General features: G+C 43.0%; 1 protein-coding gene across 6 annotated transcripts in view; it reads left to right on the top strand.

Annotated features, from left to right (window-relative positions):
• Window positions 1-17290, top strand: part of PTPN4 (protein tyrosine phosphatase non-receptor type 4) — a 190408-nt gene that overhangs the window by 83071 nt on the left and 90047 nt on the right. For all 6 annotated transcript variants that reach the window (XM_053261040.1, XM_053261059.1, XM_053261049.1 and 3 more), the window contains one exon: window positions 16038-16101. In XM_053261040.1, the coding sequence (XP_053117015.1) occupies window positions 16038-16101 (64 nt within the window). The remainder of the gene's footprint in view (window positions 1-16037; window positions 16102-17290) is intronic.

Below are 17290 nucleotides of genomic sequence, written 5' to 3' on the forward strand. Positions count from 1 at the left end.
ATGCTCAATTAACTAAGCCAGCTATTATGAGCAGGATGCTCATTGGAACATATGCAAACTTAAAAATAAACCAGAGGACCAATCTCATTCAAACAGCACACATTTAAGGCTTTCTCTTTGGAGTGCAAATGTCCTGAGTGTCCTTCCTGATTTCTTGATGAGATTTTGCCTGTCAGAGCAGGATAGACTTAGGTGGAGCACTAGTGGTTAGACTCTGATTGGAAGCAATGTTCCCTCTAAGGCGTGAGTGTGTACACGTGCTCACACATTTTCTGATGTCCGCTCAGTTAATTTTAGATCCTGCTCACGTTGAATCGGGAAGGTCCCATTCTGAATGCATGTGCGCGCACACTGCCTTGATACTGCCACCCAGAACAAAACTCATTCTGCACACAGATGAAAAGAATTGGAGAGAACACTGATTGGAAGCATCTAATATGTATAATTGGCAACTGATCCTTGCCATCACTGTGGCACTGTGCCATCACTGTGGCAGTCTCCATCAAAATTTAAGTTGTGAATAGCTTGACATAAACTTATCAAAGTTTTTCATGATTGTAGTCCACGGTGATAGAATCAGTTTTGCTGGTCAATGGAACGAATAAAGATGATTGATTGAGTGTTAGAATCAGTTGTGTGCATTTTGAAGTAGGTGGTATCTGATTTAATATTTTATGGATTTTTAAATTTTTTAAAAACTTTTTTTAAATTCACAAATGGCTGAGCAGAACATTCTCAAAATAATTGTGGTATTCCATGATGGTAGCAATATGTACGTGCAATTTCAATTGGTTCGTTGGTTTATTTTTTTCATTTTCACTCAGTAGATTAGCCGCTTATAGCATATGATAAGATGTATGTGAATTCTTATCCTTCTAAATGTGTGTCATTCATTATTGGTCATATTTCTTCTGAGTTTCCTCCCCTCTTCTTGAGTTTCTCAATTTCAACTTTAGAGATGCCTGATCAGAGAGTGGTAGGCATAGCCTTCCCAACATGCAATCAGATTTTATTAACAAACCTTTCAGTTTAACATTTTGTGTTAAGGTCTTTCCATGTTCACTGAAGCTCCAAAGTGCTGAGAAATTGCAACTCTTAAGAGCCACTCCCTTCAGCAGTGTTTAGGCAATGTGGGTATAGTATGGTATCCTATAGCCACCTAATGGTGCAGTGGGTAAGTAACCTGCTTAGAGAGCAGGAGGCTGTTGGTTCAAATCCCTGCTGGTGTGTTTCCCAGAATATGGGAAACTCTTATATTGGGCAGCAGTGATATAGGAAGGTGCTGAAAGGCATAATCTCATACTGCGCAGGAGATGGCAATGGTAAACCTCTCCTGTATTCCACCAAGAAAACCACATGGCTCTGTGGTTGCCAGGAGTCTACACTGACTTGATGGCACAACCTTTCCTTTCCTATAGTGTGCTATGCTGTGATTAGTTTCAGCTTCACTACTACCTTGGAATTGAATGGTTGTCAGTAAAGTGGTGGACCTAAATCCCAGATTTCCTGTTCACTGGAATACACACATGGAGTCTATGCTACTGAAGCTAGCATTCCACATTAGAATTGCCCGAGTGGAAACCAATTCCATCCACTTAAAATGAAAGAGTAGGTGAACTACAGAACTACACCATAAGATACTGTACCATACCCATATTATTTGGATAATGCATCTTTAAGGGCATGGCCCTTAACAGCCACAGTTTCCTGGCGATTTGGAGGTAGATTGAACATAGAAAGCCCTTAACACAACACTTTAAACTGAAAGGATTTTTGTTAATGGAAATTGTGTGTGTGTGTGTGTTTAGGTCACCCCTTATTTATGTAAACTAGGGTGACAGTATTGAGTTTTTAAATCATCAGTGAGGAAACTAGCATTCAATTCCTTCTGTTGCAGTGCAACTGGATTTGGTATAGAAACTGAGTAAACTTTTCATGTAGTTCTTGATATTAGCTAGGAGGTGCTTTAGCTGTATCCATTTATATTCATTATTAAAGTATATTTTATAACTTTATTCCAAAGAAAGGAGCATGGTATGCTTTGTGATCCCAAGGGGAGGACCATTACAGAGGAAGTGGAGTGCTGATTCCAACCCTCTAGCAGTGTAGAGGTGCAGTGAGTTGCTGTGGAGATGCATGCTGGACAGACAGTCCTGGTTCCTCTTCTTCTTGTCTTCCTTGATGTTCCGTTTTGTCTTCAGCTGCTAAATAATTATGCAGATGTGTTATTGCAAGGAAGGGAATCTGGAGCTCCTTATCGAGAAACTTTGACACTGGTGTTCACTCTGTGGCCTACTTCAGTATCCCTGAGTTGAACATACTATCTTGAAAATATCTTTCTTTTTAGAAATTGCATTTAGTCTATTATGTTTGAATCCTAGTTTTAGAGGAATGCATGCCTTGTGTGTGATCTACAATCACAATCACAATTCATCTAATTTTGTGATACTTGCTTACTGGCATGCCAGTTAGAACTTCTTTTTTCTTCTTTTTTAGCTAGGCAGGACAATGAATCTAGTAGGTACTGCCTTCAGAACTTTCTCTTGCTCAATATTCCTCATGAGCCAACGAAGATTGGAAAGCTCATGTCTGGAGTCTTAAGTAATCATTGGTATACTAAATTCCAGTTACACCCATGCATGAAATCCAATTAAAGACAGTGTGTCTGTAGATATGTTGCTGATTTAATCATTTGAGAGGTGTGGTGTATCACAGGTGTACTTAAATATTTGTTTATATAGCACCATCAATGCACATTGCATTTTGCAAAGTGAAAAGGCCAAAGGATCTTATGATTTAGAACTTGACATGTGGTAGCCGTTGAGGAAGGGGAGAAAGATGGAGGCAGGCATAACAGCAAGGGAAGAACAAGTGTATCTGGATCGTGATCCATTGCATTAATAAAGAATGGGTTCTGTGCCTGCTCAGGGACCTTGTGGGTAGATTGACTAGCTCCTCGTGATGCCCACTCTGCCCTGCATGTGCTCTGTGCTTCCTTTAATGTTGGCAGTTGGGGGTGCTAATTTCACAGTTTCTATTTGACCACGAAAGCGTCACCACCTCGTTGTTGATTCCTTGGTTCATCGAGATACAAACAGAAAAAGAGAGAGAAAATTAATACTTTGGACCTTACAGATCTTGGACCGCATTGAGACCATTCTTTGTTTAATGGATTGGATTAGGTTTAATGGACTTAGTTTGACTGCCATGGGGTGGAAGCCTTGAGGCGTTCTTTCTCAAGATGGAGACAAAAAAGACCTTTAAGAGATATGTGGAGTGCCGTGTAGAGCTACCATCTATGGACTACCATGATTCATGTTTACTGTGCTTGAGAGAACAACACAGTATGGCAGCATGTAAAATTTGTAGTTCATTTTCCAGTCTAATGATGAACAGGGCGCTGCACCTCCATGCAGTACTTTACACCCTCCAACAATGAGACAGTTACCCATCAACATCGGGGTAGCAGTTGAGCATGATGTCTAGGTCGATGTCGAGTGTGCAGGGATCTGTGGTACTGCAGTCTAAAACCACTGCTGCGGGATCAGAGCCCGTTTTTAAAAGACCAGAAGAGGTCCCGAAAATGACTCATCGCCATAGGGACAAGAAGTGGGAACACTGCTTGGATGAGGAGCGGGATTCTCGACCACATAAGAAGCACCATAGCAAAACAAAATCAAAGTGTAGTATGCCGTTGCCTACTGTGGCCACCTTTGGCATCGAGTATGGCTCAATCGACATCGAGGCAAGAGTATTCAACATCAAAGTTGACGTTGAGAATGCAGCCATCAACATCCACTGCTGACACAATCTTGGACTTGCTGTCGACGTCGACACAGCCTTTAGCATCAACTGCGATGGCATCACCGCTGGCAGTAGTTCCACCCAGAAGGGTACTTCGGCTGTCTCCAGCTCAAATGTTGGCACAATCCCTGGAAAATATATTGGCGGACGACCTCAGTCATTAGAAACAACTCAACTAACACCACAAATGGGAGATCAACAGCATCTATCTGCAACGGGCTTTTGACCAGTGGGGACAACCAACTGTTGGTTTTTTTGTGACTGCTGCTAACAAAAAGTATCAGAGATACTACTCGCATGCGGGGTCGGCAGGAGATGCGTTTCAACATCAGTGGAACAAAAGCCTCTTATATCTGTTTCTGCCACAGCCGTTAATTGTGTGCTAGCACAGATCATGAGGAACAACTCTACCTGCATACTGGTGATGCCTTGGTGGCAATGGAAGCCATGGTTTGCACCACTTCTCAAACTCTTAAGGAAGAGTTTCCACAGATTCTCTCTTTGGCCAGACCTTCTGGTTTGGGACGGCAGAAAGATGCAGCACTCAAATGTAAAGACTCTGCGAATGACAGTTCCTAAATCAGGTTTTAGGAAATTTTTTACTTAATAATCAAAGGCTGTCAACAAGAAAAAATTGTAGATACAAATGGAAGAGGTTTGCAATTTGTGCATATAAGCATGGTTACTTTCCTAGGAATGCCACTCTGAGACACAGGTATTACTGTACATGTCCTCTTTGAAGCTTAGTGGCTTGGCAGATGTGTGTCTAAGGGTGCATCTAGCTGCAATATCGTCAAAGCATAAAGGGTGGGATGGGCCAACAGTATTCTCGTATACAGACTGTAAATGATTTTTGAAGGGAGACAACAATTTATATCCTCCAATAAAGAAACCAATGGAACAATGGAGTTTGTCCTTGGTTTTGTTGTCCTTAACTGAAGGCCCTTTTGAGCCAATGATGGAGGCACCTCTCAAATTGGTCAGTTTAAAAACAGCATTCCTAATTGTCATCACTACTGCCAGCATTGTGTACAGATGTTCCTTATACTCAGTTCTATCCACATAAGGTGGTTGAGACTAGATCCAAGCTTCCACCCTAAGATAGTGACGGGGTTTCATTTAAATCAAGAAATTACTCTACCTACCTTGTTTCAAAATCCAGAGACGCCATTAGGAAGGGCGCTGCACTCTTTGGATGTATGTCATTTGCTGTTATACTATTTGGGGAAAAAACTAGAGCTATTAGGAGGATGAATAAACTTTTCGTAGCTTACAAAGGAAAAGACAAGTGTCAGCCAATCTCCAGACAAAGACTAGCACATTGGTTGGTGGAGTTGATTGTGCAAATGTACAGGCAGCAGGGTGTGGACCCCCCACGTACTATAAGAGCACATTCAACAAGAGCGTACGCTGCCTCGACAGCGCATCTGTCGGGCATTAGGATAGCTGATATTTGCGCGGCTGCAACATGGTCTTTTCAGCAGCCATTCATAAAACATTATGCCATTGACCTGCGATTGTCTGAGCAGGCCGGTTTTGGGAGGAGTGTACTGAAAAGGGCATTGCCATAGGCTTCTGGGTCTACTGTGCCCTCCACCTTACTTAGAAGCTGGCTAATCACCCATTCCTTATGAATGCAATGGATCACGATCCAGATAAACAGGTTGCTCACTTGTAACTGATGATCTGGTAGTGATCTGTTATATTCATAAGATCCTCCTGAATCTCCCCGCTAGAGTAGTCTTAAAATAAATAAAAGAATCCCTCATATGGTCACAAGAAGATCTTCAGGATATGGTAGTCTGCAAGAAACTGGGGAAATGCTGACCCCAACTGCCGATTTCAACACAAGCACAGAGCACATGCAGGGCAGAGTGGGCGTCATGAGGAGCTAGTTAATCTACCTGCGAGGTCCTTGCGCAGGTGCAGAACCCATTCCATCAGTTACAAGTGAGCAACCTGTTTTATATGAAGCTACTATATATTGAGGCAGGCTGTTGGTCCATCTGCCTCAGTGTTGCCTGTAGCAGCAGTTCCTCAGGATTTCAGAGAAGAATCTTTTCTTTCCCAGCCGACTTGAAGATGTCAGGGATTAAACTTGAAAGCATCTGCATACAAAGCATATGCTCTTTCACCAAGCTATGGCCCCCTCCCTGTGTACATAGGATTAGTTTCAGTAGGAAATGAAGACTAAGGGGTTAAGCCAAAGGCTTTACAGAAGAGGTAGCAGGGATGTATCGGGCATTGTGGTGAGTATTGCTGTGTGTGTGTGTGTGTGTGTGTGTGTGTGTGTGTGTGTGTGTGTGAGAGAGAGAGAGAGAGAGAGAGAAAATTATGTAAACTGCCCTGAGCCATTTTCGGAAGGGCTGCATATAAATAAAATAAATAAATAATAGTGATAGTGTTGCTTATTTTTAATTTTTTATTGATTATTGGGGTAAATGTGGATGTCATAAGCAAACTGGAGGTCCTGAAAACCTCACAGGGGGTGGCCAGTGGTTTTTTAAAGTAATGCAGCAGTACAGCGATACTACTTCAAAACGTTACGGGCTGGCTGCCGGGAAAGAAACTGGAGCTTTTAAAATTGTGCTTCTCCTGCCTATTGAAATTCAAAGAAAGGAGAGCCATGCTGCTGGTAGGTAAGGCCCCTACTAATCTGATACAGGATGCATTGAAAATCCATGTATCTGATCTGATTGGATTGGACGATATAGGCTATTTTTGTCTTCATCAAATCTGAGCCAATGAAAAATTGTCTGATAGGGTCCAATCAGAATTGGGTCTGTTGGCTTGATTTATTGAACAACCCTAATAAATAGCATATTGCTTTTTTCCAAGACCTCTTTAATGTGCAAATAAATTGGAACATATAACAGATGTTAAAAGTAACAAATGTTTAACTGTCACACATCAGCTTCAGTGCTCTACAGTAATGGCTGAAATATGCTCTTAAGTACAACCTCATGGCTCAGCAAAACTGACTGTAATTAGCCAATCCTGTTACAGTGTCAGTCAACTCTGTAACAGTTGTTGGGGTTTTTGTAATAGGACTGGATGACACTGTAACAGGATTGCCTAGTTACGGTTGGTTTCGCTGAGCCATGATGTTGAGTTACTGTATTTAAGAGCATGTTTCAGCCATTACTGTATAGCACCGAAGCTGATGTGTGACACTTTTTTGCTACTTTTAACATCTGTTTTATGTTCTATTTTATTTATGCATTAAAGAGGTCTTGGGAATAAGATTGTGTTCCTTTGGAGGATACGAATATGACAAATATTTATATACTGCTTTACAACAAAAGTAGGGCTCACAATCTAAAAAAAAAACATAGGACAGGCACTAGCAACAGCCACTGGAGGGATGCTGTGTTTGGGACAGATAGGGCTAGTTGCTCTCCCCCGCTAAATAAAGAGAATCACCACTTTTAAAAGGTGCCTCTTTGTTCAGTTAGCAGGATGCATATTTTATCGCCATCATACCATCTTATTAAATAGCATATGGCACAAAATTGAAGGCAAAGGGTAGAGTGGAATTTAGATACTAGTTAAAGGACCGAAATGATTCAAAGAATGCCTTTTTTGTGAATGGGGGAGTTTGTAATATGATTGAATGTAGAAGGAACCAGAAGAGAAGGAAAAATCAAGAATGAGACCAGGAGGGTAATATAGGACCACAACAGGAAGACACAGAGTGGAGTAGAATCATACAGAAGGAACTTCAAAGGCTGAGTAGGAAGGTAGGGGATGCAGAGTTTGGTATGGAGAGGGCCAATGTGATCATTTTTCCAGGTGAGGTATACAGGTGAAACTCAGAAAATTAGAATATCGTGCAAAAGTCCATTAATTTCAGTAATGCAAATTAAAAGGTGAAACTGATATATGAGACAGACGCATTACATGCAAAGCGAGATAAGTCAAGCCTTAATTTGTTATAATTGTGATGATCATGGCGTACAGCTCATGAAAACCCCAAATCCACAATCCCAGAAAATTAGAATATTACATGGAACCAAGAAGACAAGGATTGAAGAATAGAACAATATTGGACCTCTGAAAAGTATACAGTGTACTGTGCTTGATTGGCCAGCAAACTCGCCTGACCTGACCCCATAGAGAATCTATGGGGCATTGGCAAGAGAAGGATGAGAGACATGAGACCAAACAATGCAGAATTGCTGAAAGCCACTAATGAAGCATCCTGGTCTTCCATAACACCTCATCAGTGCCACAGGCTGATAGCATCCATGCCACGCCGCATTGAGGCAGTAATTGCTGCAAAAGGGGCCCAAACCAAGTACTGAATACATATGCATGCTTATACTTTATAAATACATATGCATGCTTATATAATATTCTAATTTTCTGAGATTGTGGATTTGGGGTTTTCATGAGCTGTACGCCATGATCATCACAATTATAACAAATTAAGGCTTGACTTATCTCGCTTTGCATGTAATGCGTCTGTCTCATATATCAGTTTCACCTTTTAATTTGCATTACTGAAATTAATGGACTTTTGCACGATATTCTAATTTTCTGAGTTTCACCTGTAGTGGGCATACATAGCTCAGTGGTAGAGCATATGCTTTGCATTCAGAAGGTCCCAGGTTCAGTCCTTGGCATCTCCTGGTAGGGTTGGGAAAGACTTCTACCTTAAATTCTGGAGAAGCTGCTGCCAGTCAGTGTAGACAATACTGAGCTAGATGGTAGGGATGTGCACGAACCTTTTCGGAGGCCCTTTTATGAGCCTCCAAACAGGTTCATACACCACGGGGGGGGGGGGGTGTTTTGAAGTTTGATGCCAGGGGATATCACTTTAAGGGTGGTGTGTGTGTGTGTGTGTGCACTTACCCCTCCTGCCTCTTTCCCCCCACCGGTGCTCGTTGCCGGTAAAAACTTTCGGTGTGGCAGCATACCTCTTGGCTGGAAGTGGCCAGAAGTACCAGGTACGCGTGCGCCTGTCTGATAATGATCAGAATAGCTCTTGACCAGTATTCTCTCTCATTTTTTTCATCTCTATGTGGAATGAGTTTTGTCCTGGGTGGCAGTAATAAGGTAGTGTGTGCACATGTGCATACAGAGTGGGGCCTTCCTGACTCGCGCCAGCTGTGTCCCTTCCTCGAGAAGGCAGATCTGGCCACGGTTACCCATGCCTTAGTCACGTCGCGGCTGGATTACTGTAACATGCTCTACGTGGGGCTGCCCTTGAAGAATATCCAGAAACTGCAGCTAGTGCAAAACGCAGCAGCGAGGGTTTTATCTGGAGCTGCCCGTTGGGAGCATATCATCCCCATTCTGAAAGAGTTGCACTGGCTGCTGGTTCGTTTCTGGGTCCAATTCAAGGTGCTGGTTTTGACCTTTAAAGCCCTTAACGGTTTGGGCCCGGGGTATTTGAGGGGCCGCCTGCTCCCAAGGGTTGCTGCCCGCTTGACAAGGACATCTGAGGGGGCCCTGCTCCGGGTGCCGACAATGAGAGAGGCCTGGCTGTTGTGCACTCGGGACAGGGCCTTCTCTGTTGCTGCTCCCAGACTTTGGAATGCTCCCCCAGTGGCCATTCGCTCCTCGGTCTCCATCACGGTTTTTAGAAAGCTTGTTAAAACTTTGCTTTTTACCCAGGCTTTTACATAATCGTTTTTACTGCTGCTTCTGTGTGTTTTTATCTGTTGTATTGTTTTTATGCCTGTATTGTGTGTGTGTGTGTGTGTGTGTGTATTTAGCTTGATGTTTTATTGCCTTTTTATTGTATGTTTTAACTTTTGTAAACCGCCTTGGTGTTGTTTTTTAACGAAAGGCGGTATATAAATGTAACAATAAAATACATACATACATACCAACCATGGATACATCTAAAGCCCACTGTGTAGATGTTTGAAAACATTCGCATTTAGAGTTAGAGCCACTTTGCACATGGAAGATGCCTTAGTGACTCTCCCATCTCCTTGCTAGAGTATGGACAAGTTCCCTCTACATGAGATTCTAGAAGCATGGTAAAAAAGATGTGCCGTGCACTTGTGTCTCTTCTATTGCTACTTGTGACAAGCCTTCAGGTCTTTATAGTAGGATCTCATTTTAACTTATTGGCATTCTCTCTGCCTTAGATTCTTATAATTACACAGTTGTTGAAACTATTTGTTAAACAACATTAGAAAGCTGCTGCTTCATTTTCAAAACCCTGCATTTATTAGTCATACTATATGACTTTTACTACAGTAAAAAATGATATTGTACCAAATATTGTTACTCTGTATTTTTATTTAAATGTGTGTAAGTATCTGGTTTGCAGCTTAATGTGTGTTCCATACATAGCACATTTTATTTTGCTTCACTCTGCTGTTACATATAGTGAATGAGTGTGTATGTGCATGTGCACGCCTTAAAACATTTGGAGCCTCTTAACTGATTGAAGTAAACAGTAGTAAATATTTTTAATGTGTGTTGCACATAGAGCAGTGTGGCAATACAGTCTCCTTGGGAGACTATAAAATCCCATCAGGGTGAATTAGTCTGACCTACTTTTTATTCAGTGTTGTTAAGAATTGATACAATCTCACAGGGGTTCCTTATTTGGATAGACATGATACTCTCGGATCCATTTATCTACCTGACCACACGCAGAGTCATGTCTTGGGAACAAGAGTTATTGCTAATATGTATTTGACTCTTTGACATCTGGTATTGTATATTTTGACATTAATTAATAATATAGCTAGCAAGTTTTATGCAATTACGAAATACAGTACACTTTAGAAATTTACTTGCCTGAAGCATGGGTAGCTTCATTCTATGACAGTGTGTTTACGGCTTATAGCCGTATCATTGCTTCTACCAGACAAACTAGGTGGTGTCATTATCCTTGCACAGCAGCACAATAAATGTGTTAAAAGAAATGCAACAGGAGTAAAATCTACTCTCATAGTGTCTAAAACTGCAGTCATTGCCACTAATCATTATCTTGCCCCCAGACAACTCTCCCAGTAACCATACCAATTACTAGACAGCGGCATCAAAACTGCAGGGCTGGTAACATTTAACCCATTCCTTTCCTTCTCTTCCAGACATGGTCAGTGAGAATGACAGCGATAGTAGTCAGCACCCTTCCCTGCTGTGCTTGTCAGCCTTGATAGCCTCGCCTAGTATGGAAACATGTTGCATATGGAACTGAGGGAGACAAGTTCAATTCTACCTCTGGCAGATGCAACCATTTTCCTGTCTCTACCCCAATACATATCTAAAGTCAATATTCTTAGTACAATTCATTACTGATGTGCTCGGCATCCACAGAATTGAATACTGTACGACTGTTTTTGCAGCAGAAGGGTCCTGGGGGCGTAACAATGAAAGGGGTATAGTCACCAATGAAACATAACAGGAAGGGGAAAACTAGTAACTTCAACTGTAGAGTGCTAGTCAGGTAATCCAAACAACATTAGGAGGCAGGGGTTCAAATCCCTTTCCTGGTTGAGGCCGTGACTGCCTCTCCAACTTCAGCCATGGTTGCAGAATTGCATGCAAAACAAAATATTTGTAGTTACTGTTCTGTGGAAGTACTCCCCTAATGTCTGCTTTTGCTACGGTTTCCTGTTTCTTTCTGTGCTCTTAGTTGCATTGGTGCACAGCTTCAGTCAGCAAAATGATATGACCCTGAACTATACGTCGTTTTGTGTGAGATAGTGAAACTTGCATATTCCTTGTGCTATATAAATGGCTTTGTGAACTTTTTATTGGGAAAATGGCATATAAGTATTCCTAATAATAAAATAAACCATTCAGCTGTGTTATGATTTTTCTACTGGCTTGCTTTTGACTGGCACTATGCAGCTAGTCATGTTTCTTGCAATTGCTCTGCTAGCCAGAAGCTTCATTGTGCCAGCCAGTAGGTCTTGCCTGTGATCTTATCCTACCCATCTGATGTGCAGCAGGGAATGGGTGACTTCTGTAAAAGAACTCACTCTTGCGTGGCTGGAATCAACCTCTAGCTTTTCCAGATTGGATCTAGACAGATGCCAGTGTTATGATGTTCTGTTTAAACCTGCAGTCACTGGTTTTTATGGACCAAATACACATTACCTAAGGTTGTTCAATCAATCATTTTTATTACGATCCAAGACCAGCATAAGATAGAACAGTAGAGCATAATTCAAAGTAATAAAAACAAATTATGGAACCATAAAACTATATTACTTTAAAATTACTACTCTAACAGTATAAAGCTATATTATAATACTATAAAGCTGCTACCCTTAGAAAAGAGGGTAGCTATGAGATTATTAAACAGTTTTTTTTAAAAAAAAACCTATGAACATATAAAATGTGAAACATAAAATGCAAAAAGCAGTGGCTAAAATGTGGTATATAAAATAAGGCAATTTTAGGAATGCTAAAAAGATAAAATAATCAGTGGTTTAAAACTGTGCAGAGCTGATGCAAGAGAATAGCCTGGCAGTCACGAACCGGCGGATCCTACATGCTGCCATGCAGAACTTGGCAGTGTTATATGTGAGGACCAGGTCTGCATTCTAAAGCAGCAACCAGGTATAGACATGGTTTGGGCAGCCCGGGTACTTGTGAAGTAGTGGAAATATAAGCCTAGCACGTATGTCTCTGTAAAAGGGGCAAAAGAGGAGTATATGTTCTGGCGTTTCTACCTTCCCAGTGTCACAGGGACAAAGTCCCTCTGCAATTGGGATCTTTCTGTATTTGCCATCCAATACAGCAGAGGGAAGGGAATGACAATGGGCGAGGGTATAAGTCCTTTTGTGGCTTGGGATTTCTAGCTGTGACAGGTACATGGCGGGGGAGGCAGAATATTTGAGCCTTTCCACGGACAGGAAGGATGGAACCCTGCCTAGGTCAGCCTGGAGCTCAGTGTCCATTATCCTCTGTTTGATTACTGTTTTCACCTGGTCACGGTCTACAGCAAGTAGGGAGGGGTAAAGCCCAATTTAGTCGGCATGCCCCTTTCCCAGGAAGATTGAAAATTGTCCTGTAGGGTCTGAGGGGCTAAGCCCCGGGAATTATTTCAAAAAATAGAATTCATCTTTTAATCAGTGTGATTCACTACTGGGGAGGTCAGTGGTCAACTGAAAGAGAAATAAGCTTTATATATAAACAACTAGTAATTTTAGCCCGTTGTAATAACGGGCGCTAGCCTTAAGGGGAAAAGAGGTTTATTTACGGCCCCGCCCCCCGAGTGCGGCCACAAGAGGGCCCAGTCCTTTCCTCTTCGGCCGCCATGGCTACCGCCACCTCTTGCTGAGGCCGCAGCCGCCATCGGGGCTAGTCGCCCTGCCACCGCCTCACCCACACTCTCGCCGGCGTCGCGGCCGCCGCCATCGGGGCCAGTCACCCCGCCGCGGCCACCCCTACCTTTGTCCGAGGCCACAGCTCCGCCGCTGCCTCGGCCACACTCTCCTCCTGCCATTGGCGGCGGCCGCCGCTTCTCCTCGGCCCGCCGCTTCTGCTCCTCCTGGCCCTCTCGCCGTAACGGCGGCGGCCGCCATCGGAGCCAGTCGCTCCGCCGCGGCCACCGCCTGGTCCAGCATGGCCGCCCGTCTCTGGGCGGCCGTATCTTTTTCGCCCGATCTGGGCATGCGCTCTGCGCATGCCCAGAACGGGCGAAAAAGACACGGGCGGCACGGCCACACACCCAAGGCTTTTATGGTAGAGGATTGTGTGATGCTACCCACTAGCGGCTAGTGAGGGCAGGCGGGGTGGCAAGAGGCACCTTTAAAAATAAATGAGGTGCTTACCATTGTTATTGAAGAACCTGCAAAAACTGTCTGGGGCAGTGGCGCTCCCCCCGGCATTACATGTGGAGTGGTGGCGATGCTCTGACCTCTGCTCGTGCGTGGTCAGCATGGGGTTGCTGGCCATGCAAATAGCCTCTGTGCATGGGCAGAGGCCAGGGACCCCACCCCTGTGCGTGGGTGGGAGGCCTGGTGGAGGACCGCCCCCATACAGTTTGCAAGTGCTGTGGTAACTTTGGTAAGAACTTGCTAATTTATTTTTAAAGATGCCTCTCACCGCAATCCCCCCGCCATCGCCACTGCCCTCATTGGCTGCTACTGATAGTACCTCAGTTATTTCCAGTACTGGAGCCTATGTTTTGCTGTACTGAGTGGATGTGGCTTTTGAATTTCCTGAGTGATATACTGCCTTTCATAAAATTTTCTCCCGAGGCTATATAATCATAAATCATAAAAACACCAAAAATGGACCAGCAAAGTTACCCACAGTTTTTACGGTCTTTGAATGCCACATTTAGCTGTCAAGTAGAGGGATTTTGAAACTGGAGGAAAAGATACCACGTGAAGATGGGAGTTTCCTTTTTTAAAAGAATGGAATGCCTTCCAGTCTCTAGGTATTATACTGATTAGGTCCTAGAAGCCCTGAGTGCAGACTGAGAGCATATCTAAATATCTTGTCATATCAAAAACTTCCTTGGGGATACTCAGAGTAATTGTTGCTTGATTTTTGAAGGTGTATAACAAAACAAACTTGCAGAACCTATGGATGACAATTGGATTGCTTCATTCAGTCACATATCTGCTGTGCTGTAGGAAAAGAAGTGATTATGAAGTGATCATCTTGAGAGGAAAAATTGCTAGAAACCAGTTTTCTGTCTTCCAAAGGGGTATGGGTTTGATCCTAAAATGTGTGAGCAGAACTCTGTTCATGCAGCAGAGCTTTTCTGTCATTGTTTCCCTGCTGTAGCTTATTGTGCCCTCCAAAAGCCACTCTTGAGAGGATTGGGGAATTCTGGAATGTGATGGGGATGTGAAGAGTTGAAGCAGGAGGGAAAATGTTCAAACATTGGGGGAGTCCACCTCGAGGAGAACTTCCTTCTGCTCAAGCAATAGCATCTTTGGATTTAAGTTATTTGGATCCAGTGTACTTATTCTCAATAGATCCTCACAATAGTTTCAGTTTAATTAAAACCTTGAACATTTCCATGCATAAACAAAGGGATTAAACCTGTAAAAGAAAAGTGGTGTTAAACAGTATGCAACATTAAGAACTAATTGAAAAGTAGTTAATTATTTGGAGAATAAACTGAGAGGTAAAAGCTGCAACTGGTACTATTGGCACTGGATTTTTCTCTTGCTCTTTGAGATTTGTGTTGAAGTGGCTAAAGGCATAATGAATCGATTCTTCAAGTGTGCATGATGTGCATACTTTATATGCATTATCAAGTATGCATATAATATATGCATACATTAAATTATACATTATATGAAATTTATATAACAAATTTCTGTGGCTGAGATCCAAAGAACCTCCATCCGTATGCAGAAAGCATTTCTGTGTACTGAGGTTGCTGATTCCCCCTGCTTCAGCTGCATCCCCTCCCTTTCTTGTATTGCATACTGCTCTGTAGAAGACCCTCAGGAGTGGCACTTAGAGCTGCAGTGGGAAGGGGGAGCTTGAAAAGCCCTGGTGAGTGCAAAACATCACATATGGACCTTTTGGGATCCCAGCCTGTATGCTGGATAATTCCACTGGTGAAATTGCCTTTTCTAAGGTAGATTTGCTTAGGGGTGTGCACGGAACCGTCAAACTGTGGTCCGGCACTGGGGTGGGGGGTGGCTTTAAGAGCGGGGGGAGGGTTTATTTACTCCTCCCGCCGCTTTCCCGCTCTGGCGCTGTAATTTCAGTAGTAATTGGGGCAGCAGGATATCTCCCTGCCGCCCATTCCCCGCTGTCACTATGAAAAACTCCCAGGAGTCCTTTGCGTGCATGCATGTTGTGCGTGCGCTTCACGTCTCTGTGACGTGAGCGCGCGCAAATGACTCCTGGGAGTTTTTCATAGCGACAACAGGGAAGGGGCGGCAGGGAGGTATCCTGCCGCCCCAATTACTACTGAAATTACGGCGCCAGAGCAGGAAAGTGGTGGGAGGGGTAAGTAAACCCTCCCCCCGCTCTTAAAGGAACCCCCCACCCAAACCAGACCGCCCAGGTCTGGACGCCTTTACAATGGCCTCCGGACCGGTCCGGGCCCATCCCTAGATTTGCTAGCATCAAATTATATTCTTTCCTCAGTGTTAAAAGTCAGTCATGCTACAAGAATGAAATGTATGCTGGCGTGGGATTGGATGAGTAAGCCTTTCCCCTGCCCCTTGTTCTTGGATGCTAACTTGAATGTATGCCATGGCCTGCTCAGATGTTTTGGGTCTATGGCAATTTAAATATTTAAAGACACATTACATCATTCTGTTTTTTATTTCATTTAGGTTGAAGATTGTAAAAATTTCTTTTAAGTGCAAACAGTTTTTTATTCAACTTAGAAAAGAATTGGTGAGTACTCATCTTTACATTTTTTTTGTCTGAAGTTGCAAAATGTCGCATAGTAGGATATTCAGGTTTTGTGTTTTCATATCTTCGTATGTGATGAAGACATCCTATTTCAACAGTATGATGTTAATTATAAAATTATTTAAAGAGCAGATATTACATTTGAATTGAAACAATCTCTGTTTTATGTTGTATGTGTTCAAGTGTTAAAAGTTTTTGGTGTAGATTTTAGTCTGACTGAAGTAGTTGCTTATGCCCCCAATAGGTGGCAAAGCAGGGGAGGTGGAAAGGGAATGAAACAGCAACACCTGACTGAATTAAAATAAGATGACAGCTTTTATTGCCTACAGCTTCTTGATATATTGGTGTTTTGCAGGCAGAGGATTGAATGAATGAATGAATTTACTGACTACCTGACTTCTTTAGACTCGAGGCAGTTTAAATAAATTAAAATGACAACAGTGAAGACAAAACAAACAAACAAACCCAAACACACATACTGAGAACTAAAACCCTGGCAAAATAGATACGTTTTCAGAAGCTTCTTAAAGGACAGAAGGGAGGTGGCATTATGAATCCTAGGAGGCAAGGTGTTCCATAAGGAGGGGGCTGCAACAGAGAAGGCCCTACCACAAGCCTGGGCCCCACATACCTCCCCTGGGTCCAGAACTCTGAGAAGGCCCACCTGAGACGACCTCACAGGGTAGGTCGAAGTTGGACAGGAGAGGCAGTCCTGAAAGTACACAGGAGCCAAACCCTGAAGGGTTTTATAGGTGATAACCAGCACTTTGAATTGGACCCGGAAGCGAACTGGCAGCCAATGGAGCAACCTCAACAAAGGTGAAACATAATCATATTTTCTGCTGCCGATAAGCAGGCAGGCTGCTGCATTTTGAGCCAGCTGGCTTCCGAGTCGTCTTCAAACTGAGTTGTCTTCAATTACCTTCTGCATGGCTGCAAACAATAATTTTTATCTCTGGCTAGAGATTTGTCTGTGTTTCCTCATTGGTCAATGAGCAATATACTAAATGTGGAATAAATATATGCAAACACTAGCTACTTCCTTCCAGATAGCCTATAGGGTTGTATCCTGCCATCTTTTTTGTGGCAACTCTCATGTGCCTTTAACAATTGCATAAAGGGCAGAAATAAACTAGGTGAGGTTTCCATCCCTTTCGATGCAGAGCAAAGC

Source organism: Hemicordylus capensis, chromosome 1, assembly GCF_027244095.1.
Source record: "Hemicordylus capensis ecotype Gifberg chromosome 1, rHemCap1.1.pri, whole genome shotgun sequence".
Taxonomy (NCBI): Eukaryota; Metazoa; Chordata; class Lepidosauria; order Squamata; family Cordylidae; genus Hemicordylus; species Hemicordylus capensis.